The 27,522-nt window shown below is 40.3% G+C and overlaps 1 protein-coding gene across 1 annotated transcript in view; it reads right to left on the bottom strand.

The window, feature by feature from the left end:
- Positions 1 to 2,493: 2,493 nt before the first annotated feature.
- Positions 2,494 to 27,522, bottom strand: part of LOC121089167 (ADP-ribosylation factor-like protein 8B) — a 29,938-nt gene continuing 4,909 nt past the window's right edge. Inside the window, exons 2-7 of the mRNA XM_040596157.1 lie at positions 27,436 to 27,516; positions 11,704 to 11,777; positions 11,253 to 11,346; positions 9,069 to 9,136; positions 5,663 to 5,733; positions 2,494 to 2,888 (exon numbers count right to left, since the gene is read on the bottom strand). Coding sequence (XP_040452091.1) covers positions 2,839 to 2,888; positions 5,663 to 5,733; positions 9,069 to 9,136; positions 11,253 to 11,346; positions 11,704 to 11,777; positions 27,436 to 27,516 — 438 coding nt within the window. The 3' untranslated portion in view covers positions 2,494 to 2,838. The remainder of the gene's footprint in view (positions 2,889 to 5,662; positions 5,734 to 9,068; positions 9,137 to 11,252; positions 11,347 to 11,703; positions 11,778 to 27,435; positions 27,517 to 27,522) is intronic.

The following is a 27,522-nucleotide window of genomic DNA, read 5'->3' as shown; positions in this document are numbered from 1 at the left end:
GAAGGAAAAAAGTAAAGGAAAACATAACTATCGCTGTTGTACTTCTGCTATTTCAGGGTTCTTGATGTTGTGGGGTCTGGGGTTACTGGCTGTGCCTAAACCGAAGGTTAGTCCCAGTTCCTCGACTGTCCACAGCCTCCAACACTTTTCCATAGCCTGGAGGATGCTGTGCACGTAGGCCAGACTACCACTGTCATGCACACCCAGGGATCAGGACCTCCCAGCCCAGCATGGCACTTACCGCCTCCCAAGCAAAGCCAGAGCCCAACGGCAGCCTCTGCTGCCCTGTCTTGCAGTCAGCTTCTCTGGAGTGCTGAGAAGTGGAAAGCAATCACACTGTGGTCACTTCATATATTTCCGTGCCCTCCCTTTTTCTGAAACACAACTAATGTGGATCCACGCACGGCACTGCATCATGTATTGCTGTCTGAGCAAGGGAACACTCCCTGCAGAGGCTCCTTTGCAGAGAAAGTTTGTGACCCCTCCGCACAACTTTGCTGCAATATGGTCTCCAGCGGTCTAGATCTCTGTAACACTTCATGGCCATACACAGTCTCAGAAACAGGATGTCAAGAGTTGTCAGTCAGCTGCAATTCATTTTTCCCACAAAGTTATTAAGTGTGACAGTAAACACTCATCTCCAGCTAAGCCCGTTTTGAAAAATTACTTGAAGGCAAGTCGTTGAAACAGACAGGTTGTTGCAAATGGGAAAAGTGAGGCCACCGCCTATGCTGATTTGCCTTAGGTTCAGATACAAGGTCACACTGTAGGAAAAATGAGGGGAAAAAATCAGCCTATGCTGTATAATAGGATAATTTTAATAACAAAATTGCTCATTCTCATCTCTTATTCACAGAGATGCATTCAGACAACCTGGAACGTAATCTCCTCCCTCCACAGGTTGCCTTTAGCTTGCACCGGTACTTGGTGACGTGTATACCACATATAGGAAGTTATCTTCTTTGGTCACCTCCCACTAAGCACAGCAAGGGAAGGACAGTTTTTCTCACCAGTGCATTCTTGGAAAACTGGCTGGTTTCAATCAACCTGCAAAGAGGTTGCCTCCACTCCCACAAACCACCTGCAGCTAAGGGGCAAGAGAGGTCCAGACTAAAGAGTGATGCAGTAAGATCTCATATGGAGCTCCTACGACAGAAGCGTGATCTTGCACGTCATACTAGTAAGTTGAAAGGATGAGGCACTACAGGCAAAAAGCACAAATACAGAAAGTATATTGAGTCCACTGGTACAGAAGTGGCTCTTCTTTTGTACGGTATGCGTAATGACTGCAATTCCCGTGCATTCTGCGACAGCTCTACTACTGCAAAAGTCCATCAGCACCAACAGCGTTCAAAATTCCATCACCTTAGCCATCCAATGCTGTTTTTTCACCATACAAAATGTCACTAGACGGATTACATGTCAGATTTCGGAAGGTCATTTCCAACATCCGATTTCAGGAACATCCACTATTTACTTATTTAGTGACCACTCAGCCACATATTGACACATAGTCAAATTATTTTCATGCAACCATAGAAAAATGAGCCCCTGCAAATATCAGAGCCACTAGCCTAAAAGCATCCTCAAACAGACATGACAAAGCATGCCACTGTTTTTATAGACATGTACTTATTAAGTGCAAGAACTACATAAACGACTTATAACCTTTTACAATACTATAGCAATTGAGTCGATTTACCTCATCTTTAGACCAGCATCCCAGAACTTCTCCCTCTTCCTTCTGCAAGTGTCCTTGAAACATCTGGCCACTAAGCACCTATCTTGTATAACTTTTGAGTCTATCTACTATTTCTTGACATGAACTTTCCACATTGAATAGAATTTCCAAACTCACAGAAGAATTCCCATCAGAGTGTTTCTAAACAAATCACTCGGAATCTGTAAGACATTAGCAAAGCATCAAAATTTAAAGTGAATTGTTCCTGTTTCAAAAGAACTAATCCTATAGCTCTATTAGGCTGTATACTTGAAAATTCTACAGGGTTCAGGAATGGAAACAGTAGTCCAGAAGCACTGTGAAAATGATCTCATTTACAATAAAATTGCTTAGGAAATCCATTCTTTTGGGGGGATAATAATGTTGGGAAAGATGCACATGATCTCATCTGCTCTCTCTCTGTATTTCATTCTCTGTTTAAGACAGAAAAGAGTCCACTGCGATTCCAGGCTTAATTCTCCCAACAAAGAAGGGCAGGATTGTCTAGAGTTTGTTTTATGTTTCAGTTCCCAAAGAATATTCATATGAATCATTCATATTAGTGACCAGAAAAACTAGATAACTACAAATACACGACTCTGGAAATAACTTCTCGCCTATCGAAGTATCCGAAAGTGTTCTGATTAACTGCATTATATCCATATGCTTTTGATTATGGCTTTAATTGACGATCGTTATTTAACTACAGGCATTTGCAGCGAAAACATTCTGTATGAATAATTATATGATACATAAAAAAAACCCCAGTCATATCTGTTTCCACTGTGCAGTTTATTATGTTTCAAATTAGAAAAGAATTACTAAGTATTTGACAATTCACATGCATGAACTCAAACATTTCAGCCCAAAAATGTATTCATTTCTTTCAGTCTTGTATTAAGGCGTTCAGGAATTTCACCTAGGCCGACAAATACCTGGAGTTTTTTAAAAAAGAACCAAAATAGAGAGACAAGCTATAACTCAGTTTTACTTCTGTTAACAAATATGACCAAAGTGAGTCCTGGTAGTACACAGTTGCATTCTTTATCTTTTCAATTGTGTGTAGCTGATAGGAATCAAAGTGATTGGGAAAGAGTTATCTTCAGCAAAAATTTTCTTCAACAGTGTCTTGATTTGGAGTGCTGAATAAGCCATTGTAATGTTATGTCTGCCAAGATAGATAAAACAAAATGAAAAACTCAACAGCCTGTCAGCAGAGTGTAAAAGGGCAACAGAACTAGAGCAGGTTAATACAAACTAAAAAAACCCAAACAGCACCCACAGGCTCTCATTTACACCGAATTAAAAATTCAGTACTTAAAATTCCAGATAGGGTTTTTTTGTTTGGTTGGGTTTTGTTTGTTTTTAAATTATGTGCATTTTCTATTCTTGATATATGATGACTGACATCAAGTTCTCTAAGCCACTGATGAAAAACTGTTGGAAAAACAAAGATTTAAAATGACCATAAAATCAACTGTAAAATCCAGACTAGAATGAAATGTGGTGTGAGAACAAAGGCAGAAATACAGAACCAGAAGGAAAGAGAAGGACAAACATCTGACAAAGCATTAAGAAGCCATTTAGGTAGGTTGCAGGAGCCCAAGGTCTCTGAAAGACATGCAAGACTGCACTAAAATTTGATAGCTGAAATTGCTATCCCTCCTGATACAATCTAATGCATTGTGTTGAAAACTGCAGCAGTTCACAAACTGATTCATGAGTGGATTAGATGTTTTTGCCTCAAGGCAGTAACATCTGTCACGGAGGTAGCAAGGATGTCAGGGGGCAGCAACAGCTCTAGTCCTCAAATTTAAATTTGTTGCCGTATCTGTCCTAAATTCAAGATAGCACTGCATGAATATCCTGGCAGACCAGCTTAGGCACTGAGACCGCAAGACAAAAGCATCCCACGGCATCTAAAACGAAGCTAGTATCTATATACTGATCTTCCACAGGCTCTCAGGACAGAGAAACTGGCAGCCTTAGACCTACACCTCCTGATGAGACCAGTTAGCTAGGCTGCAGTTTGCGCTGAAAAACGACTATAATCTCATTCAACTGCACTGACATCAATCAAAAATGCAGAGGAAGAAGACAGCTCCCAGTTTTCTCCTTAACAGCCTAGTAGTTTCATCACTTTAATAAACTAAATATATTTTCATTATAGCTTTTCATTATAAATTATATTTTCCAGTCCTTTGATCTCTCTGGGTTCTTGTCCAACCTCTTTTGAGTTTCTCAAGGTCTTCCTCAAAATATGGCACACAGTCCTCCAGTAATGCCCATACAGTTCCAAACACATGTGATATATGCAGCCTGCTCCCATTTGTTATACCTTTGTGCAAATATTCAGGAACCAGGTTAGCCTTCCTAGGCACAATGTTACACTGGAAGACGTGAATGATTCTTAGTTAGGATTTGAGTCTTTTTTTCATCACTTCTCCCAGGACTTCTACAAGGAAGTGATCTACACGGGTCAGCATTAGTGATCATTCTTACTGTTTTTCATTTGCAAATTTCAGAATGCTTTTTGTGCATGCTTTTCTCCTCTAGGCCATCTACATAAATGAACCAGGACCAAAGCCTACTGTCTCCAGGATCCTTTCAGAAATTAGGCTGATTTTACCAGTTTCTAGTCACAACTAACACTTCTGAGACCCTCCACTGCAGCCTTGCAATTTGATGAGGGTCAAGCACTAAATTTCTAAGACCTCAAATACCTTCACTGCCCTTCACCTATACAGATAATCCTGACCGTGTTGTCTTCCTCAGTTCTTATATCCCAAAGTCAATCTTCCCCAGTCTAACAACACATTCTGTCTCCCTCACTCAGAGATAATTGCTGCACCCCAAGCTGCAGCAAACCTGGGTCTGGTCTCCTTCACACCAGCGCACCCAAATCACGTACACCATTTCCAAGAGAAGTCCTCATTGCCTAATGCGTCCCTGCACACAGCCGAAATCTCCCCCAGCTCTCCAAAGCCCGTCCAAAGACAGCGCAGTCTCCTCACCACCTCCCTACCTGGTCCTCTCTGCCTAGGATGGAAATTTCCCCTGCTGCTGAGAGAAAGTGGCTCTCCTCCCATTCCCACCCCTACCATCTCTCCTTCAGCTGAGCCCTACAGAGCTGCCCAGCTTTTCTAACCACTCTGGCTTCCTCAAAAGCAGCTTTAACCCAGGCTATATCCCTCCTGTCCAGCACTGCTTAGCAGTGTGCAGGGAAGAAGCATGGCACAGAGGCAGCATGCCCCCAGGCTGCTGCTGCTGCTGGCTCAGCCTGTGCTTCAACCCCTTTCTCCCACCCTGCGCAGGGAAGGAAAGGGAAGAACATGACAGAGACAGGAAAGCAGAAGAAAGGGAGAAGAAAGGAGAGAAAGGAAAGGGCAAAAAGCAAAGGCAGATGGAAGACACCTTATGGGGCTTTTACAGGTCCTCACTGACTTCAGGATACACTCTCTCCATCTCCAGTAGGACAAAAGCACTAGTCCCTCAATTTGAGGAACACAGCCACATGCATGTAAGGCCTGATCACAAAGTAAAAGCATGTACAGAACAAAACACTTACCAAAAATTTTTTAAGTATCACCTAGTAATTGGAAAGCCTTCATACCCAGTTACTATTTTCAAAAATGTAACACAGTTTTTGTAAAGAATTCAATTACTTTGGGGTTTAAATATGCTTTTCCAAGGCCCCTGTGAAATTAACTTCTTAACTTCTCATGAAACAAAGCAATTCTACAAGTGACTTTTAAAATATATATAATTCTATTCTAAAACAAGCATAATTGCATGCAATATTTGCAACAAAATCTTTTAAAGTAAATTGAGATTTCCAGTTACCTATTGGAATTAGATGTTAGAAACTCATTAACGTTTTTGTAAGATCTGATCCAAAGTACAAAGTATACACTGATGATGCTGTAAGAAGAAGCAGCTTACCAATGTTATCCTTCTCTTTACAGGAAATAGAATAGCAACAGATTTCTCTGTCTTGAATAGCTGAAAGGTTTCTACAGAAACAAACAATAAAATAAGTAGTGTTACAACTCCACAAAAGCTGACAACAGAAATTTTCATTAAATTACATGTTTTCTGCTTTTTACTCAGTGGGTTCAATTCTACCCTCAGCTATTACATTTTTAAAATATGCTACTGCTGACAAAAAACCCAGATTTCTTAAACTATAAGTCATTTCACAAAAAATCAAATTTCTCATTAAGTCAGTGTAATGGTGAATAATAAAAACACATAAATCCATGAACTGAAAGAAACATTTTGTAGAGGCAACCAAGTAACACTACCACGTCTTAGCATTCACCTTTTAATCTTTTCACTTAGAATTCAGAGGTTTTATCTCCAATAACTCTTATAGTCAAATAACAGTACTCAAATGATCGTACCATTTATCTTCAGGATGTTTATATCATACTTAGATTAATCAGATCTGATTCCTACTGAAACCATGACTCTGCATTTAGGAAAGAAACTGATTCTTAATTAACTTCTGTTTCTTTCTGGGAATTTCCCTATCCCCCTCAGAGTTTCTGAGCGCTGTTATTTTTTCATTTATTTATTTTCACACAAGTGACACAGACATGCAGGAAACAGATTATGTTCCTGAAGCAGATGGGGAGCGGAGGCACCAAGAAGGAAAGAGTCTCTAATAAAGAAGAGAACTAAATAGTCACCTCCCTGGACTTCAGGAGAGCAGACTTGGCCTTTTCAGGAATCTGATTGGGAGTCCCATGGGATAAGTCCCTGTAGTGAAGAAGGGCCCAAGAAAGCTGATTAATATTCAAGGATCATCTCCAAGCTCAAAGGCAGCCTATACTAACAAGACTAGAAAAAAAGCCAAGAGGCATAACTGGATGAACAGTGAGCTCCTGGCAAAACCCTATTACAAAACCGAAGCATACAGAAGATGGAAGCAGGGACAGGAACCTTGGGAGGAATACAGAAACACTGCCCCCAAGCATGCAGAGCCCAACCGAAACTGGATCTCACGAGGGATGACAAAGGCAACAAGGGCTTCCACAAGTACATAAGTGACAAATGGAAGACAAGAGAAAAAGTGGGCCCATTGCTCAATGAGACAGCGGACCTGGTTACACAGGACATGGAAAAGGCGGAAGTACTGCACGCTGCCTTTGCCAGCAAGATTAGCCTTCAGAAATCCCAGGCGCCAGAGACCCGGGGGAAAGTCCAGAGCAACAAAACTGTACCCTTGATGGAAGAGATCAGACAATACATAAGCAACCTGGACACAGAGAAGTCCACAGGCCCTGATGGGATGCACCTACGAGTGATGAGGGAGCTGGCTGATGTCATTGTGAGGCCACTCTCGATAACCTTGAATGATCTTGGTGACTGGGAGAGGTGCCTGAGGAGTGTAGGAAAGAAAATGTCACTCTTCAGAAAGAGCAGGAAAGAAGACCCAGGAAACTACATGACAGTCAGCCTCACCTTGATCCCTGGGAAGGTGATGGAGCAACTAATCTTGGAAACCATTTCCAGGCACACGACGGACAAGAAGGTGATTTAAGAGTACTCAACATGGATTCACAGAGGGAAAATCACACTTGACCAACTTGATAACCTTCTACAATGAAATCTACAGTTTGGTAGGTGAGAAGACAGCAGCGAATATTGTGTACCTTGACTTCAGTGAGGCTTCTGACACTGTCTCCCATATCCTCATAGACAAGCTGAGAAAGTATGGTGGACTGGATGAGTAGACAGTGAGGTGAACTGAAAATTGAATGTGTGGGCCCAGAACGTAGCAATCAGTGGCACAAGGGCTATTTGGAGACCAGTAACTAGCAGTGTACCCCAGGGATCAATACTGGGTCCAACCCTGATGAGCATCTTCATCAAGGATCTGAATGAGAGGGCAGCGTACTCTCAGCACACGTGCAGATGACACAAAACTGGGAGGAGTGGCTGCTAATCCAGAGTTATGCTGCCATCCAGAGGGACCTCCACAGGTTGAAGAAATGGGCTGACAGGAACCTTATGCAGTTCAACAGAGGGAAGTGCAAAGTCCTGCCCTGGAGGAGGGACAACCCCAGGCACCAGCACGTGCCAGGGGCTGACTGTCTGGGAAAGCAGCTTTGCAGAGAAGGACCTGGGGGTCCTGGTGGACACCAAGTGGAACATCTAGCAACGTGGCAAAAAAGGTTAATGGTGTCCCAGGCTGATTTAGGAGGAGTGTTGCCAGGCAGCTGAGGGAGGTGATCCTTCCTCTCTGCTCAGCACTGCTAAGGCCATACCTGGAGTGCTATGTTCAGTTCTGGGCTTCCCAGTACAAGAAGGATGTGAAGCTGCTGGACAGAGCCTAGTGAAAGGCCACTAAAATCACTGAGGGACTGGAGCATCTCACATGTTAGGAAAGACTGAGAGAGCTTGGGACTGTTTAGCCTAGAGAAGAAAAGGTTCAGGGAGGATCTTATTAACATCTACAGGTATCTGAAGGGAGGCTGTAAAGAAGATGGAGCTCAGTGACAGGACAAGAGGCAATAAGCATAAACTGAAAAACAGGAGGCCCCCTCTGAACATAAAGAAAAAATTTTACCTCTGAGGGTGACCAAGAACTAGCACAGAGAGGTTGCAAAGTCTCCATCCTTGGAGATATTCAAAAGCTATCTGGACACAGACCAGGGCAACCAGCTCTAGGCAGCTCTGCTTGACCACGTGGGTGGACAAGATGACCTCCAGCTGTCCCTTCCAACCCCAGCCATTCTGTGTTTCCCAAGTACCAGTTTAGTTGCTCAGCCTTTGGACCATCCTTGTATACTGAAACTTCACTTCCTATTGATTAAAATTATGCAACTTGAGACATAGAATCTTACTCTGCAAAATACACTAGCCATTTTTACAAAATTATGCACTTCCTTTACAATTACCCTTACGATGCACAAATTTAAGTTAGTTTCAGTAATTCCTAAGTATATGCTTTGGATACATGCCAAAAATATCTGAATTACTTAAATTTAGAGACAGTAGTTTGAAATGGTTCTGTTCTAATACCATTTAAGCATTTAACTGCCACTACAATGTACTCTGAAAAGTGAAAGTGAGCTTGTTACTATTTATAGCAGTTGTATCTTCAGTGATGGGAAAACAGGATTATCTGAAACAACTTTACACAACCAAAATAATAATCAAGAGAGGTTCAAATCTACTGCAGTGTTATCAGCCTAGATTAGTATTCCAACTGCTAGCAGAGCTCTAAGTGGAGTGTCTGAGAACGTAAAATGGAATCTGTTATAGCTGGTTATTGCCAGAGACTACCAACAATTTCCTCTTACACACTGCCTCAGCTTTTTTGCATAGGACAGCTACTTACAATTTCTCAATTAACTGCTTTTCATCCAGTGCACCTGGGAGGTCTCTTTTGTTTCCAAGGACTAACACCTGAAAGAAATCATTCATATTCAAGTTATATCTAGGAGCAATAAATTTTTTTTTTTCTTTAACCATTTGTGGGCATTATTTTGGATCTTGCAGATAAGTATTTACAACACAATAGTGGACACACTCAAAATGACCAATCACTGTGGGAGCATCATGGAAATCCTGCTCCTAGTCAGGGTCGGATGCTGGATGCACACCCTCTGAAAACTGGATCCAAGTATTTCTGGGTGATTCAGTATCAGAAGTCTCCTCTGGCAGTGAATCTCTCCATTCCAGATAGCATTATAGGATGGTGTCAGACTGCATGAACCTAAACCTGGAGGAGAGCACACACCAGGCGCACTCAAGCCATCAATGGACATTCAAGTCACAGGACCAGACTAATGTTAATGAAAAGCAGGGCCCTAGCAGTAGCAGCTGGGTCCTCAAGACACAGACAGGATACTCTTTACAGTTTTGCTCCCCTGCTTTTCTTAACATTGACATACTGAATAACCACGCATCCAATCCATGTATCACCCAAGCACCAGCCAAATGACTGATTCTTCCTGCTCCACTTTGAGCATCCACAGTAGAAATCAGAAAGGCAGCTATTAGGAATTAAATCTGAGAAACGCAGAAAATTTACTGAATACATGCTGGAACTTAAAAAGAGTTCCTATGCAATACTTAAGGTTTCCAGTATAAATTAAGGCCAGATAAATGCGTTGAGCACATTCTAAGATAAAGCAAGCAATGGAAGGTTTTTCTAATTATGACTGCATTATTGTTTACCAAATGCATTACAATTCTGATTCAAGACTGTCCCATTATTTCCCACGAATCCGGAACACATTAAAACTCATTACTTGCAGTCTCAGATTAATGAAGCTACCTTAAAATCTATAATGCCAAAGCCTGAGTACAATACATTGAAGGAAGTTCAATACTAGTTACTACCTATGAAATCGAAGTAAGTAAAAAATACATTACTGTACCTTGGAAACTACCGTGCTGATCAACTGGACAATTGGAATGTGATATTAGAACATATAAAAGGAAAGGAACTTAATTAAATACTTCTGAAGATATGAGAGCTATCATTTCAGGAAGGAAGTGCAAAGTAAAACAGGATGTGAAGACAGTACAAAGGACAGACAATGCCACACGCCATGAACAGCATGGCTATATAGATTTCTGTAGGATTTGTTCAATATGTCCTTAACATATAAAACCACCACAATAATTGCAAACTATAAAAAAAGATTGAAAGTCCCTTGAAAAATTCTCCTTCAAGAATGGATGTGTGAGAGCTTTACTCTCACAATGATTTCATGTTGGCTGTCTACTCATCCTCAGATCACTTTGATTCCTTGCACTGGTCAAGTGTCCAAATATTTGCTTACAAAAAAGGGGCCAAGAAGAGCATACCAAGTTGTGGGTAACCTCTTCCTGATTTGTATGTACCTTTGTTTTCTTTATTATGATCACAGCTATGAACTCTTAGCTGGTGATGTCAGCATCAAAGATCAATGCTAACCTGGTGGATCCCTACTAGGTCTAAATTGGCAGATTACATTAATTACATAACATTAGTCTCCACCTCCATAATTCCTCACTAGAATTTCAGCAAAATATACTATTCTTTGACACATCCCATTGGAGAATGACGCATGTTTGCATCTTTTCCACACAGTTTAGTTTGAAAAACTAAGAAGTCAAGCTCCTCCACAATCTCTGGAAGCAGAGGACACTCTTTGATGTTAATGTCTGCCAACATTCAGAAAGACAAAGCTCATGTGCGTTAAGATACTGCCAGAAACATTATCTGTGTCATTGGTTCAAACCCAGTCAACAAGGGGACAGACTGGAAGTAATTACTGTCTGGTAATAACACATGTGAAAATGATTTTTTTCAAAATCTATGCTGACCTTTAGACAAGAAAACATACGGTGCAGTACTGATAAGATGCTGAGTCCCCTGAAATAATTTCACAATAATTTTTGTAAGAGTACTCTACGTATCAAGGCTGCATCATATTTAAGCCACTATTTTCAAGAGTCTGGAGGAACCAATTCATGAGGATTGTGGCTACACTGTCAACATTCAGATAAGAATAATAATCAAAATACTTACTGGAATTCCATGCAATTGTGGCTTATCTATCAAACTGTGTAGCTCATTCTTTGAAGCTTCTACTTTCTCTAAGTCTGCCGCATCCACCATGTAACTGCAATGGGAATAAAGTTATTTATGGTATTGTCCATTGCTTGAAGAAAGTTGCATTAAAACATCTGAAATGTGATAAATATTTTTGCATTGACAACAGCATTAGAACAGTCCTGAGTTGTGTAAGCCTTGCATTTATTAATACAGGAAGACAGAGAATTAAATATGGCCTGTGTGGGAAAAATGACCCGGAACATGCAATTACTTAGATATCTGGGTTGCTAAATGTGTAGAACACACTATTTTTATTGTGTTGGGTCTTCTTATGTGATGGAGGTGGACAGGAAGAAAAGCATATCTATACTGACAGTATATATTTCAAAATACATTTTGTATGGGCATATACAAGAAAACTTACACAACTGCATTGACTCCTCTGCAGTAACGCTCCCACATGCTTCGAAACCTTGGCTGACCTCCAATGTCCCATACCTGGAAAAGGTAAGAACACCTCAAACCCAAAACATTTTTGAACTACACAGTACTAACAGAATGGAACAGAACAGAACTCCTCTCACATGCAGCATGCATGCTGTATTGACAATGCCTAAACGTAGGCAGTTTCTTAGATGACCTTCCTCAAGAGACTGGTCTTAGCCCCTTCCAGTCACTGAAGGAGAACAGACACATTCACAGGGCATGTCAGTCCTGTGACATTAACAGCTCCAAATGTCCATTTGGAGAACACTACCCTTTCCCACTCACTGCAAAAGTCTTACTCAGATACCAAAGTGAATTCTTGCAAATACACGGCCCAAAACCCAGAAAGAATAGGATCACTGTATGAAAACAGTTATGAATTTGCATTTTTTATGAGGTTAGGGAGTCCTGAGTTAAGAATGCATCAGGCCTTCAGCAGGATAAAGACAGATATTAAGTAAATAAAGAACTGGTCAGAGAGCAGATTGAGTCCATGTAAAGGATGATATACTCAAGGGAGCTCCAATACCTCCACAGCTCTCCCATTTGTTCATCAAATGTGCTTTAAAAGACACATGGATTAACTGATCAGAACCAGAAAGGAAAGAGTAGTGTAGGGTAGGCCTGAAGTGATTAATCAGTAGATCTTAAGGAAAGGAAGCTCAAATTCTGCTCGGGATTTTATAAAGCTCCAATCCTGCACATACTTATGCATGCTATTAGTAGCCAGCAATCCCACTCAATTCTGTATTGTTAAAAGACTTACACATTATTTCCCTGTACAGGAATTATTTATTCTGCTTTGCTTGCAAAAATACAGTATTTTTGGTGGATGACAACCAACTTGTTTCAAAACTGTTTCCAAGATGAAAATACTAGAGAAGGTATCTAAATAATGTAAGCAAGAGCTGTTGATGATGTAGTTGTTGCAGCTACATCCAAAGACAGTTGCATTACAAGTGACACTCCTATTAAGACAGTGATGAACACTGAAAAATAAAAGGAATGGGTTTGTTCCTATGTCAAGGACAAACAGAACTAATAGTTTATTTTAATCAGATTTAGCTATCAAAACAATATGTACCATATACTAGATCTAGAAGGCATATCCATTACAGCACAAATTAAATTTGGAAGTAACATACACAGAACAAAAATTTTCTTAAGGGTTGTTTTCATTTTTATACTTTACAAATCCAAACACATCAAACCTGTGGTGGCAACAAAGACTTGCACAAAAGAGTGAGACTTAACAGATGCTTGGGATAAGCCGTTTTTCAAGGATTATATTCTTAATTCCACAATGCATATATCATATTTATGTATCAATTTAGCTACCATTTTCAACACCTTATGTTCATATTTTATAAAGAAGTATTTCCCAATTCACCATTAAAATCATTCCTCGATTGATATCTTACTGTTTCTTCTGGCATAAAATTAGTCCATGCCTAAACGTAGATTGCCTTTGATCCCTTTTATAAGATCAAGAATTTTACATATGAAAGAGAGTTGAGTGAACTTCTGACCATGAACTGGAGATCAATTATTATCTGCACTGACATTTGAAGCACTATTTCCAAATTCTTAATAAAATAAACCTTTTACTTTAAAAGCTTGAGTACACAGCTCAGTATTATAGTTAGATGACAAATCTCACACCAACACTAATTATTCCAGTAACCCATCAGGACCTTGAAACTATCAGTAACCATCTGGTGCACATCTGTGTGTCTGGAAAAAGAAACTAAATTATTTTCTTGGTAGATCAGAGAAGAAAGAAGGGGAAAGAGGACAGGGAAGGCCAGTACTAAGATTAGATTTTTGGAGACTGACAGAGATTATTCCCGGAAGCCACAAAAATCTACATGATGTAGCCTGGACTAATCACAAAATAAGTAATACAAAATAAAGAAATACTGGGTTTGTCCTTGTTTGATGATATACTATATCTATACTATATGAAATTGCACTGCAGAACAAGTATTACTCTCATTAGGAGAAAGAGTCACCTTGAAATAATAGAAAGATAAGTCATTTCCAGTCAGTTTCCCTAATAAGACTTACGGGTATTCATTAAAGTAGAACACAGATGACACAAGATAGACTAGGTGTTTTTAATAGAGCTTGGGAACCCTTTTGATGTCAATATATTGCTATAATCATCTGAAATAAAGAAAGAAAATAAATGCATGAAATAAATTTTTATAATTCCTCACCTCTTTGCCTATGAAATTCTCTACTATTCTTTATCATATTTGACAGTCAATGACAGAGTTAACTACTTTATTCTGAACGTAAATCTCTGCCCCAAACCATTTCCACTGTACATGACTGAACAGACAGATCTGTAAGAATACAAGAGGCACCCAGGGAGGAAAGGGGACAGCTCTTAGTGTTAAAGAAGTTGTCTTGCATGAGCTTTGCAAGTTTTGTACATCACCTATTTTTGTATCCCATTATTTAATACACAGGTAAAAAGTATACTCTGGGTGTGAATTAGGAGAGGCAGAAGACTACACCTTGACAGCAGAATATATAGCTAGCTATAAAAAGAAGTTTATTTTGTCTTGGTGTTTTTAAAAAGGGACTCAACTTCAGAGTGCTCCCATGGCTTTCATTGGTCCCTCAGGAGTGAATTTTTCATAACATTTAAGAAGTATTTTATCCCTAGAAGACCAGCTGATTTTAAGAATCAGAAAATGCCTACAGAATGACCCAAACAAACAGAGAAAAAGTTTCTTTGATACCCAGCACCACTGCCTCACAGAAGACTAGAATCTCAAGGAGCTGTCATTTAGTCTCAATCTCAAATGCATACATCTTATTTCTGCTGCATTTTATAAATCACCATTTTATTTGTTCCTATCTGCTCCTATAAAGAAGTAATTCTTACTGTGCTTGCAGGTCTACACTCTCATAAAATAATGCAATGTTTTAATTTGTAAACTAAATTAATCACCATACTTTGGAATCATCATCTATCATAGTGCTTATACTTACCTGTTAGATCAAATTCTTCCAAAACAGGAATCTCTCTAGATATGTCTTGTTCAATTTCTTCATGCGGATCTAAGACTCCTCCTCAAGACTGCAGCTACCAGCTATGTTTAAGGAGCAAATCCTTTTTTTTTGCACAGAGGTGTATCATAACAGTTGAGCAAAAATGCAGCTGGGGAACAGGTTCAAAGGTTTTCTAAAGCTGTCAGTTACAGGAATGCTCGTTAATACTCCAGTTGTGTTTCTTTTAATTAGCTTATATTGTGGGAAGGCTTGGTGGTTAATGAGCCAGTTGCAGGAAATGTGTTTTCTAGATGTCAGTTTACATTGCTTTTTTCCAGACATGCTGGGTAGAATATTTGTTGTGGACAGAGATGCATACAAGGACACATCTGAATCTCAATGTCAATGCATGGATTCAGTACCTACGATCTCACAGCAGTCAGTGAAGCCTAGAGAGCCATTCTGCGGACCAGATGTAAAGTCTTCTTTAGGATGACAGAATTATGCTTCAGCCTTGACAGTACTGACTAGAGCTCCTCTGACTTATTAAAGGAGCAGACATATAGCTGTTTACGTTCAGACATCTTAATTTGCAAGATAAATCCAACACTATAAATACTTGAACACAGAAATGTATCTTTCTGCTTGGAAGTATTCAGAAAGTATGAGCCATAAATCTAACCTGAACAAACAGGTGAGGAAATTCTAAACACGGAAGAGCATTTGGGCAGAGTAAGGTAGCACCAGCAACGCCCAACACCATGTTGTACACAGACAAGTCCACATATACTGTGACCAATGAGCTCATCCATACACAGCAAGCTGTCATACAGCCAACCCAACACGTAATGACAGTGAGCGACTGGAAAGCAGGGGGTTAATTTCCCTCAACTTCAGCCACCCAAAACCCAGGCATCTAATCCAAGTGATCAAAATTTCTCTGCGGCTACTGAACAGCTCAGAGGGCACCGACAGCAGGAAATGATTGCATCTGCCTAACCCACCTTGCCTGCCAGGTGAACCATTCTTCCAAAGCCAATGCTCTCCACTAAGTTCAGACAACTGGCTCAAGCTGGCTTCCTCCTTTTCACCTGGCGAAGCTCAGGGGAGACAAATCCTAAATAGTCCCTATTCTAGACTGGAATCTTCAACTGGTAATGTTCAGCTAATAAATGGGAAGAATAAAAAGAGTTAAATCAAGTAACATTAAAATTTTTAATAAATTGCCCTGTGGATACAAAACTATAGAGCCTTACTTGTAGTACCAGCCATGTAACCTATTATGGAAGTTAGAAATACCTTACTACCTCAGAGTACCTACTACCTATCTATTATAGTATACTTAGGAAATGCCTTTACAGTTGCTTTTAAAGCTGAAAAAAAATATGCCACATGGCTACATTTTCTGCAGGCAATACTTCTCAGAACACTATGTTCTTTGAAACCAATCTTGGTCTTTAAAGAACCCTGTTGTCACACCTCACTGGTGATGAAGTCCAACTTTTAAACATTTTTTTGCAACTATGTATTTTATTTCAGTCACCTCAGACAGAAAAAATGCTATATGCATGCTTCACAGTTTATAATTTCACCACAGCACTTTCACTGAAGAACTGGAAATGGACTCAGGCTTGCAACACAAAATGTCCGAGTATTTTCAACTCCTGAAAACAAGTACTGAGGCATTTTAATGGCTGGGGTATTTCTCAGTGATCAGGATATATTTGCCATTTTATCAGAGACACAAGGTACAATGCTGAAATGATCAACAGGTGGATTTTAAATAGGACACAAAACCAAAGTTTCAGAAACCTTTTTCTGAAGCTCTCGCTGCTTACATCCACATTGTGTTCTAAGGCAGTAGAGTACCAGGGTACCCACCTTTAGAGATAAAGACTGTAATCTTCTCAATCAAGATGTAACACACCTCTGAATAGGAGTCAATCCATCCTAGCCTCAATACGGTGTCCTCCCCGAAGTAGAAAGCCCTGATTCTGCATGACCACGTGCAATACTTTGTACTCTCTTTTCAGTCTCTAGACATCAAAATCCAAGAAATTATGGTGAAAGTTGGCATATAGCTGTAGGTAGATCTTGCATTTGGAAGACTGAGGACAAGGAGACCAGAGGCAAGGACACTGACAGCTCAAAACAGCTGATCAATAACTACTGTAGTGATTATTAATTCTGCTTGTCCTTGAAGAACATATAACCACGAAAGCAAAAATTAGTATTTGCTCAATAGCAGAGAAAAGCTAGGAGGATGTACAAGTGTGTATGCTGGAAAAAGGTAATCTAATATCGGTAGATTAGACGAAGAGAAGGACATTCTCCCATGACAGATTTAACCCCATAGAGCTGCTCCCTGGCTTGTGTGTCCTCCTTGCCCTCTACCTCTCAAGTCTGAGCAATCCTGACAGACTCCCAGCTTTTATCAGTGAGGCAAAGGTGCTGAGGACAGAGCTAAACAGGGGCAGCATTTATGATTCCCAGGTGTCCCAACAAGATGTTGGAAGAGAACATACATTTATATAAGCTGCAGATAAGCTGCACTTCAAGCTTGGAGTGGATAAAAAGAGCAGAATCCTGAAGTATCCAGACCACCTAGATGGATGGTCTGAAATAAGGCAGCTGAAATGTTCAGAATGCTACATCGGGACAGAAGGAACCAAATGCACTAGCACAAAATGGATAATAATCAGGCAGAGATGCAAGACAAAGGTTTGAGCAGTTCACAAAGTAAGTATGTTTCAACAGTGTTGCACATCTTAAATCAGCATATGCTAGCAGAAGCATCTTACGTACAATTTTGGAAGTATGTAGTGCCCTGTTCTCAGTGTCAGAGAGGCTCCTATATTGGTTTTGAGTATCGGTCTATAGAACAGACACAGACAAATTGGAAAAAATCCAGATGAGAAAAGAAAGGGTGAGAAGCGATTTTGAAAATATGATCTATAAAGAGGGGAGGAGTGAGCAAAACCGTAACATTTCCCAGGAAATGGCTGCCAGATACAGAAAAGAAAAAAGAAGCTCAATTAGTGAAAACAGCAACTCATGTCAGGTATTAGGAAAAAGCTTTCTAACACTTGAAGTGAAAGAATATTGTACCAAACAAGGGATATTGTAGAACCTTCTTCACTGAAGAACAAATTTTAAGAAAACATTACCTAAGATAAGTGGGTAAATATCTGATTCACCTCAAAGCAGAAGTTTGGTTTAGATGATTTCCTTGAGATCAACTCTTGGCCCTCATTTTTAGGAGTCCTAACAGTTACTCTGAATCCCTGGTGAGACATTCGACACTGCCTGTTCTGACTCAGGACACTGGCTTCTGGCCCCATGTGTTTGTCCCAACCACTGTAGATGTTCCTACCTAATGTATGATCCTGTCTCACACTGCAGCATGCAGCTCCCAGCACAGATGCATGTGCATGTGCTTCTCTCCCCAAACTATCAGACAGGCGAGTGCTTTCATACTTTCCCTTCTTACTTGATCATTGAGTAGTTCTGAGTATGCTCCATACTTCTCTGAGACATTCTCTACCCTCATTTAAGCCCTTTTCACAGAATCACAGAACCACTGAGGCTACTAGGGGCCTTTGGAGATTGTAGTCCAGCTCACCCTGGTCAAAGCAGAGTCACATAGAGCAGACTGCTCCAAGGATAAAGACTCCAGAACCTGCCTGGTCAACCTGTTCAAATGTTCGATCACACTACGTGCCTTGCCCCTTGTCCTGTCACTGGGCACCACTAAGAAAAATCTGGCTACATCTTCAGGCTGTATTGATGACATCTCCCAGAGTTTTCTCTTCTCTAGGCTAAACAGTATCTCAAGTATCTCAGCATCTCCTCATATGAGAGATACTCCAGTCCCTTAATCATCTTCATGGCCCTTCACTGGACTCCGCAGTAGCTCCACACCCCTCTTGTACTGGGGAGCCCAGAACTGGACACAGTACTCCATGTATGGCCCTACCAGTGCTGAGTAAAAGGGAGGGGTCACTTCACTTGACCTACTGTCAAAGCTCTTCCAAATGCAGTCCAGGATGCTGTTGGTCTCGTCTGCAAAGGTACACTGCTCACCAACAGTGAACCTGGTGTCCACCAGGACCCCCAGGTCCCTTTCTGCAAAGCTGCTTTCCAGCCAGTCAGCCTGCAGTGGTACCTGGAGTTGATCCCTCCCAGGTGCAAGACTTTCTACCTTCCTTTCCTTAACTTCATAAGGGTCCTGTGCTGCGGGCATTTCGGGCGAGCGGGAGTCAGATTCAAATACTCATGGAGTTCAAGATCTGATCCGTTTATTATACAAACCAAGTAACTTTTATAAGGCATTCGGTAAGCGTGTGATAATATGGTTGGCTATCTTACAAGCGTATAATAATATGATTGGTTAACAATTGTTTATTGGCAAGATTTCTGTTTCTACTTCTTCAGGCACGTAGGCTCTTTTCTGTTGTTTCTCAGCTCCTCTTATCGCGTCCTGCTGGCCCTGGTTTTCTGCAAGCACCTGCAATTTGTTCCTCCCTCTTCATTCCACTGTTCTGATCGTGCCCTCGTCTTATTTCTTCAGTATTTTTCCACTTGCTTCAAAGTTCAGTATAATCATTCAATACAGCAAAAGCCCCAACAGTCCTGTCAGCCCATTTCTCCAGCTTGTTGAGGTCCCTCTGGATCATAGAGTAATAAAATCCTTTAGGTTGGAAAAGACCTTTGAGATCATCAAGTCTAACCATTAACGCAGAGCTGCCAGGTCCATTACTAAACCTGAACACCACATCTACGTGTCTTTTAGACACCTCCAGGGATGGTGATTCCACCACCTCCCTGGGCAGCCTCTTTCAATGCTTGACCACCCCCTTGGTGAAGAAATTTTTCTAATATCCAATCTAAACCTCCCCTGGTGTAACTTGAGACCACTTGAGGATGGCAGCACAACCCTCTTCTCTATCCGCCACTCCTCCAAGTTTTGTATTGTCAGAGAACTTACTAAGGGTGTATCCTGTCCCATCATCCAGGTCACTAATGAGGACACTAAACAATCCCTGGGGTGTATCACTAGTAACTGGACTTCCTGCTGTGGGCCACAGCCCTTTTGAATCCAGCAGTACAGCTTTTCCTTACACACAACTATCATAAATAACTAGGGTATCCTACAAAAACTCTTTATAGGAATAAACACTTGACTTGAAATCAGCCCAGATACAGCACAGTCTTTTCAGAGTGACCCAAGCCATATGGAATAGCCAGTATTTTTTTTTTTTCTGATTTTTTTGCTGAAACACCGCTGGAGCTATACAGGCAGTACACAGGAAGGCTTGTATTACTGCACGACATGTGACATGATGACGTGATAAGATACGGTGGTTTTTTCCTGCAGGTGAACAGGAGGATGAAGCATCACAAAGCAGGAGGATTCTGTTTCTACAAGAATGTTTGGAGACTTGGAAACTCTACTATCCGGAGAAGGGAGGAGCGCTGCAACCAAGCAAGCTGGAAAAAGAACGCACAGAGCTGGGATCCTCCTCCTCCCTCTCTGCCACATCAGAACAAACAGCAAAGAAGCTTGGCTTCCCCCTCCAGCATACTGGCCCGTGCTGGCCCGGGCTGCAGCTTCCGTGGAAGGACGCTGGCATCTAGCGGTGACAGCTGGGGTGGCCGCAGCGCGACCCCCGCAGCTCCAGTCCCCGAGCAGCTAGCAGCTCACCGCTCCCTCCCGGCTGCAAAACCCAGGGCGGGCACACACTGGCTGCCGGTCCTACTTTAAGGAAACAAATTGCAAGGGCAAGGAAAACGAACCTGCTGCATTGCCTGTGCATATGCAGGTCCTGTGTTGCTCTATTTTTTTTCATACCTGAGACTATTCTAAGACCATCACTGCAAGAATCAAAGGTTGAGTAGTTGGAGTTTCTTAACTTCAATCACTTAAAATAACAGTTCACAACGCGTGTCTTCTGAGGCTTTCAAAATCTGGTTTGTCAAAAAAATTTTTTTAGCTACGGTCTACCTTATTGAACAGTAAGTCTCACTAAAGCAAAAGGCTACTAATGCTGCACTGATCAAACATAGAAAAATCCCATCAAAATCAAATTACTCAGCAAACAACAAAACTTGCTTGTAAGTAAAACCCCAAATTAATTCTTCAGCCATATATTTTTTTTGTCAGAAAAAAGTGATAGCCATCAGTTTTGTTATGAACTTCATCAAAATAGTTTCAACAGATCCCTTAGTACATTAGGCATTTTGATGCTGAAAATCATATTGTAATTTAATACCTCAACCACAACCTCAAAATCCATGAAGCTTTCTGCTTATATTTCAAATACTGTATGTTAAAATCTTCTCTTGCCTCCTCTTTTTTTGGGGGAATAAATTAATATTTATTATTTAATATATATTAATTATATTATATAAAAATATATAATTTATATAAATAAATTAAAATAATAAAAAAAAATAGACTGAGAAGCCAAAATTTGACAATTCATAGTTAAAGCCGAAATCATGCTCAACTTCAATTAAAGAGCTCATGAAAATGGCATCTTCCTACAAAATGTTTTGGCTTGCATAAATCAGTATTTTTCTTTCAGTGCGGTTTGGATAAATACTCATACACACAAGCACGCCAGTGACCATAATTTTACACACTAAGATTAGAAACTAAACATGAGAATAACTCTACTGGCTTCTGGAAATGACTGCCAAAGCTGGAGGAAAATAAAGCAGACCGCGGGCTCCTTAGTTCTTGTTGCCTTCCGGAACTGGTAGCAAAAAACCCAGCAGTGATACTGCACTAGCATAGTACTTCCTTCTTAGTGGCCCACCCCAAAATATGGCAAAAACTAGATAAAGATTAGTATCATCTACTTATTGGTGTTGCAACTTACTTTGCCTAAGGTGATCAGTCTTACACTTCTGGAATGCCATTTTGTCACTTGATGACTTTTTGATCCGGGTAGTTTCTCAACCTCACTCGCACAGTAAATTTAATTGATTCCGTTTTGCAGCGTCCCCCGAGACCTTTGGGAAAGGTCAGACGCAAGACCTATCTGCTTACCATGAAGATCATTCCTGCTATGTTTGAAGGACTTCAGAGGTTTTGTAAAGTAACACTTTATTCAGGAATTTTAATAATAACTGACAGTTGGATATCATAATATTTCTATGAGAAAGCTAACCTGCTTTGTTGGGATAAGAAGGTTAAAGAAAATTTCACTCTGAATCCTAGTTGACTGGGCTGCAAATAACTCAAAGTATTCTAACAAAAGGCATCCCCCTGCCCCTTCTTCAGTCATCAACTTATCAACAAATGATGTCATTCTTCTAACGGCAAAATAATTCTGGAAACTTTATCTAGCAATTAGGCTGTAAGATTTTAACAGCTTACCTAGATATAGGAATAGCAGCATACAAGTACTTTGTGTTTACAAGACCTAAAAGTATTGACAGGATTTTAAGGAAATAAGCATTGACGCACAAGAGCCACATTCCCCTACACCTCCTGCTTTCACTGTATGCTGTTGTAGCGGCAAGACCCTAAGAACTAGTTAAGCTAAATTATTTTCCTGTGCAGACAGGCTTCCAAACCAAGTATCATTTTTGAAACTAATAAACATAATAATGTTAGTATTGTTAATGGTTAAAGGATACCCTTATTCTTAACAACTCTATTATAAACAACTATATTTAACACGACTTTTGAGATCGAAGTGTAAAACAAGTCACAGTTCTACAGAAACCCATGCACCTCCTCCCTACAGGAACTTGAGCTTGGAGTATCATTTGTGCGCACAACTCCAGTACAAACTCACTAGTCACTTCCTTCACATACTTGAACTATCCTGGCTCAAAAATACTTTATTTTGAAGACTGTCTACTTAGTACATGACCTTTATTTGTCTAGTTGAACGAGCCATCAGCAGCTTTCTCATTTTCTTCCACAAAAAAAGTCTGACAATTCAGTAGCAGCATCACTACAGCACTCCAACTATCCTTATGTTTTCTCTACATAAACTCTAAATCATGGTCTTATTGTTTCTATGCAAAAGAATGAAAACAAGGGAACTTAAGAGAAACTCCTATTCCTGTGGATTATTTATGAAGTATGGTTGAATGCGGTAACTTTTTTATTGACTGTGGCATTTATGCACTTCCTTGATCAGTGGTAAACCAAGGCAGTTGTGATGAAAAGTGTATGAAACTGATTTTAGGAATATTTAAAATAGAATCATCTCCTGGATGAATTAGGAAACATTGCTAAAGCTCAAGTGGAAGGTACTGCTTCAGTACAAATGTACTCTTCTGAAAGAGAAGGGAAGGCTCAGGCAGGAGAACAAAGAACATCTGCGTGCCTGAAAGAACAATAAGAAAAAAAACTTCTTTGAATAAAACTTAAAAGACAGTTTGACTACTTAAACTGAAATAAACAGCTTTTGCTTCCGAGTCTGCATTTGCTGCTTCCTATCACAATGCTGATCACAATTCTGTCACTGGTCCGGCTCTCCTACACACCTGCCATTGATGTATAAGAGGTCAAGAAAGCATTAGATGGCCTTAGGATATACTTGCACTTGTAGGGCAGTATCTGATATTCTTGTTGTAAACACATTAGTTTGATTTGCTGTCATAGCTCGTGTACATGTTAATTTGTGCATAATGAACAGAATCTTGGGGGAGAAAAATCTATACAATTAGCACATCAATCAGACTGTTCTCATATCAATTCCCATTGACTTCTCCATAAATTCTCCTTCATAACTAATATGAATCATGAATTAATCATAAGGACTGTAAAACTTAACACCATCCAAAGTTCATAAATCCTAACAATATAGCACTAAACATTGATTATCTTTTTTAAATATCATCACTGATCCCTCTGAATCCACATGCAGTCTATGTGTGCGTACTGGGACATACTCTGGCAGCCCTCTAGCAACAGGCAGTGTTAGTTGTGCTTAAAAGCTTGCACCTACCAGGGTGAAAGGATGAAGGAAAACTTCTGTTTTTCTCACCAAATGGAGACACTGCTTTCTTCCTGTCCAAATTCTGCACCCCAAATATGGTGGTTTGCAGCTAAGTCAATCTATCTGGGCTGTCCCCAAAACGCAGCATTTTACCCCTGTCAGTACCATGCTTTCCCACACTGTGGGGGCACCAGCAATCACATAGCTGTTTGGGGAAGAACACTTCTTAGGTCATTTGACTGGGGAGAAAAAGTACAGGGGTTTGGTTTGGTTGGCTGTTGGGTTTTTTTTAGAGGTTGCTTCCATCTAGATCAGTGGCCTGATCTGACTACCGTGTGCATTGTGCTCTGGCGTGCACTGGTGCTGACAGAAAATGGGTGTGAGGTTGCAGAGCCAAGCTTAAAGTAGAATGTAAAAATCCCACACTGTCACAGCACTCCATAAACCAGCCAGCTACAACAAGGTCTTTTACCATCACATATCAACATATTCTTCATACCCGCCCCTCTGCTGCCTTCTCCTCTTCACACCCGTGCCTCTACTGCCTTCTCCTAGTCTCTCCTTATTCTGGGCACACTCACTCTTCTCTCTGCTTCTTCCTCGGCTGCTCTCCCTTCATTGACTCGCAACCACTTAACGGAACCAGCCACAGCTGCACCTTATCTACATCAGCCAACCCACAGCTGTATATTATCAATGATAATTAACCCAGCTTCATTCTTCTACATCACACCATCACTTACTTAAGCTAATTGTAAAAGCTGACCTTTAATCTCTGCCACCCTCACTAGGGTGCCCTGATTCCCTCTTTGGTTTCCCAGAAGTTAAGTCTAGTTTGCCCCTAGCAAGAGGAACATCATACTGTGGTTTATAAGTGCTACTATGGGCAGAAAGGTAGGTGTATTAAAAGGTTATTTCATGACTTTTTTTTTTTTTTTTTTTTTAAGAGGGGTAGGGGGTTTTTTACCTTTACAAGAAAGATTCTGTTTGGAAAGCAGAATTTCAACCCCAATGAAACAATGTTCAGAAGTTCTGATTCTGATTAAAAAGGGACTCTTTGGGGAGAAGATAACGGTAAGTTGGCACGTTCCTGTTTAGGCTGACGTTCTTTCTATAACGGACCTAAGGTCTTTGCTCAGCAATAAACAGATGGCTGTTGAGGCACATCCAACAGAGGGTTGGGGTTTTTTCTCACTTGTTGACAAACTCAATCCTGCACTAAAGGAGGACATTTATTGCTCCCTCTTTAAGGGACAGAAGAAGTTATTTTCAGGAATGAGGCATTCAGGGTTTGGCCTTTGTGTATGCAAACAGGTAAGGCACAAAGAAACCAAGCAGTAGAAGAGGGGAACATGTTTGATAAGGAGAGGCTAACTGGCATGAGGAGAGTCACAGGGAAACTCCACAGCAAGGGAAGAGAGTAAGCAGTTCTCTGTGAATCAGTATGCCTTCTTGTTATGCAGCATGAATACTGCCCTACTGCAATTAAAGTGGTTGTTCCCATAAATTGAAATTTCCCTTGACCAGCCTTACATGACATGGAGTCATGTACTACCACAAGCAAAGCTGGCCACGCAGAGATGAAACAGCAGAGAGAAGGAAGAGCTTGAATGACCTCGTATATACTGAGAATAGAGGTGAACAAGGGCCGAGACTAGAAGTGAAACCTCAACATTGATGAAATTCTGGGGTTTTTCACCAGTTTCAAACATAGCATCCATAAGAACTAACAGAAAGCATCATGAAATAACAGCCTCCATTTACAAGAAGAAGCTGTAGAACTGTTACACAGCAGGATGTGCACCGTGTGCACTACCTCTGTCTCCTGAAAGACCAGGTCAGTTACCTTTTAATCCTTTTGATTCCTGGATCTCCAAAATAAACTGAGCATACAGGGTTGGCTGCAAGAATTAGTGCTGACAGATTTTTGATTCTTGTCACCTACATTTTCCCCAGATAATCCCAGTCATCCCCAGATGACGCAGGCTTATTTATATTGCCATATAAACTCCTCTGTATTTCCAGAGAGCTGTGTAAAGTAATACCAGTCCTGAGTTTTTACTTCAAAATTGCAGTGCATTGCAGTGCTCATCGTGTGACAGTTTGGAGTTTTTTAACTCACAAACACACACACCATCTACACTGAAAAAAAAAAAAAAAGTTTAGGCTTCTATCAATCATTTACCTTTCAGGAAAGGCATGAATTAAAAATGTTTATATGATGCTACTTTTTTTTTCTTGCTTACCTGCTCCATGATGAGTGAGGTCAAATTCTCTCCCAAAGTAGACTCCAATCATGTACTTATCATAACAATCATGCACAAAGTCACAGTTGAGGTTACCAAGTCAGTAATGATTCCCCTCCACTTTTACTCCATTTGACATTTTACTTCATTTTCTTGTCAATCCTTTTAGTTTTTACTGTGAACCTAGTTTTAAGGTAATTCACCATCACTTATTTTTAGCAATCTGCCAAAGTTTCCTGGGAAATTAAAATCAGACCAAATCATGGGTAATGTTAAGAATTTTTATTTTAGCCAAACCCAACATGAATTTCAAAGAGGTATGTGGGAAGGAGGGTTGGGGTGAGGAAAGGAAATAGTTGGGTGACATTAGACTGTCCATTTCAATAGATTTCAAAAGACTGGCTTATTAGGTACTGTAACATACAAGCAGTTGTAGAGGAATCTATTGATAACTCTGCAGGCTTATAACACAGAAGTAGATACAGAAGTGAAATGTACAGTTAAAGGCTCTACAGCCACTTGACATTTTAAAGAAGTATAGCAAGACCAGAACAGACAGGCAGTATTTATACCACTATGGTCATTTCAGGTTCAGGGGGTTTTAGTTCAGCTGTAGCATCTCCCAGCCAACAGAAGTCAATTATCCCTTTTACCATCCTTTACCTGCTCACTGTTTAGAGAGAATGGGTAGACAATTAACAACTGCTTATATTCACATTACAGGTAATTTCAGAAAATCCTCCCTAGGTTTAGGAGTCACACCAAACCAGAGGAAAAAGAGTATCTTTAGAACTGAAGGAGAAAGGAGAGAAAATGAAGCAAAAGAGGAAAAAGTCAAGGTAAAGGTAAAAATCTGTATTCCCTTTACCCAATTTTAGATAGAAGTTATGAATTCAATCTAGACTAATCAACCAGGGTCCCTTCATAAACAAACAACAAAGAGCACCTTAATGCTACTGAAGTGATTTATCTCTATTTTGATGCCTGTGGCATAAATCACAACCAAACTGGCATCATCTATGTTTTTCTACTGACAACTGACTTCAGTATTAGATGTTCTGTTTTCATATAGCTAACAATATGCGAGCTAAACTGCACTCACCACACTCTCCAATGAGATACCCAAGTTAGCAGTGAAGTTGCTTCAGATTCACTTACAGTTGTGAGAAGGAGAGAGAGAGAGAGGAGAGACCCCCAGGAGTCAGCTCAGCTCCCTTAAGATCTCAGATTTTTATGACCTTTCTAACCCAAAAGAGTGCAACAAAGCTTCTGCATGGCATGGATATAATTAAATCAAACAGATTAATGTAACAAGAGAAATATATGACTATATGCTATTTAAAACAGATAAATGATCCTATCATCTTGAAAGAGATTTCCTATGCTTTCACATTCCAATCTGAAATCACTTTATCTATTGATTATTCACTCTGTATTAACACAAACATGCACACCTACCTTTATGGTAACGTTTCCTTTTGTTATTTTTCTCATATTGAAGCCTACTGTAGGAATCATATCTTCAGTGAACTGCCCTGACTAGAA

This window comes from Falco naumanni, chromosome 5, assembly GCF_017639655.2.
Source record: "Falco naumanni isolate bFalNau1 chromosome 5, bFalNau1.pat, whole genome shotgun sequence".
NCBI lineage: Eukaryota > Metazoa > Chordata > Aves > Falconiformes > Falconidae > Falco > Falco naumanni.
The sequence above is the reverse complement of the archived record's forward strand: the minus strand, read 5'-3'. Positions and strand labels throughout refer to the sequence as shown.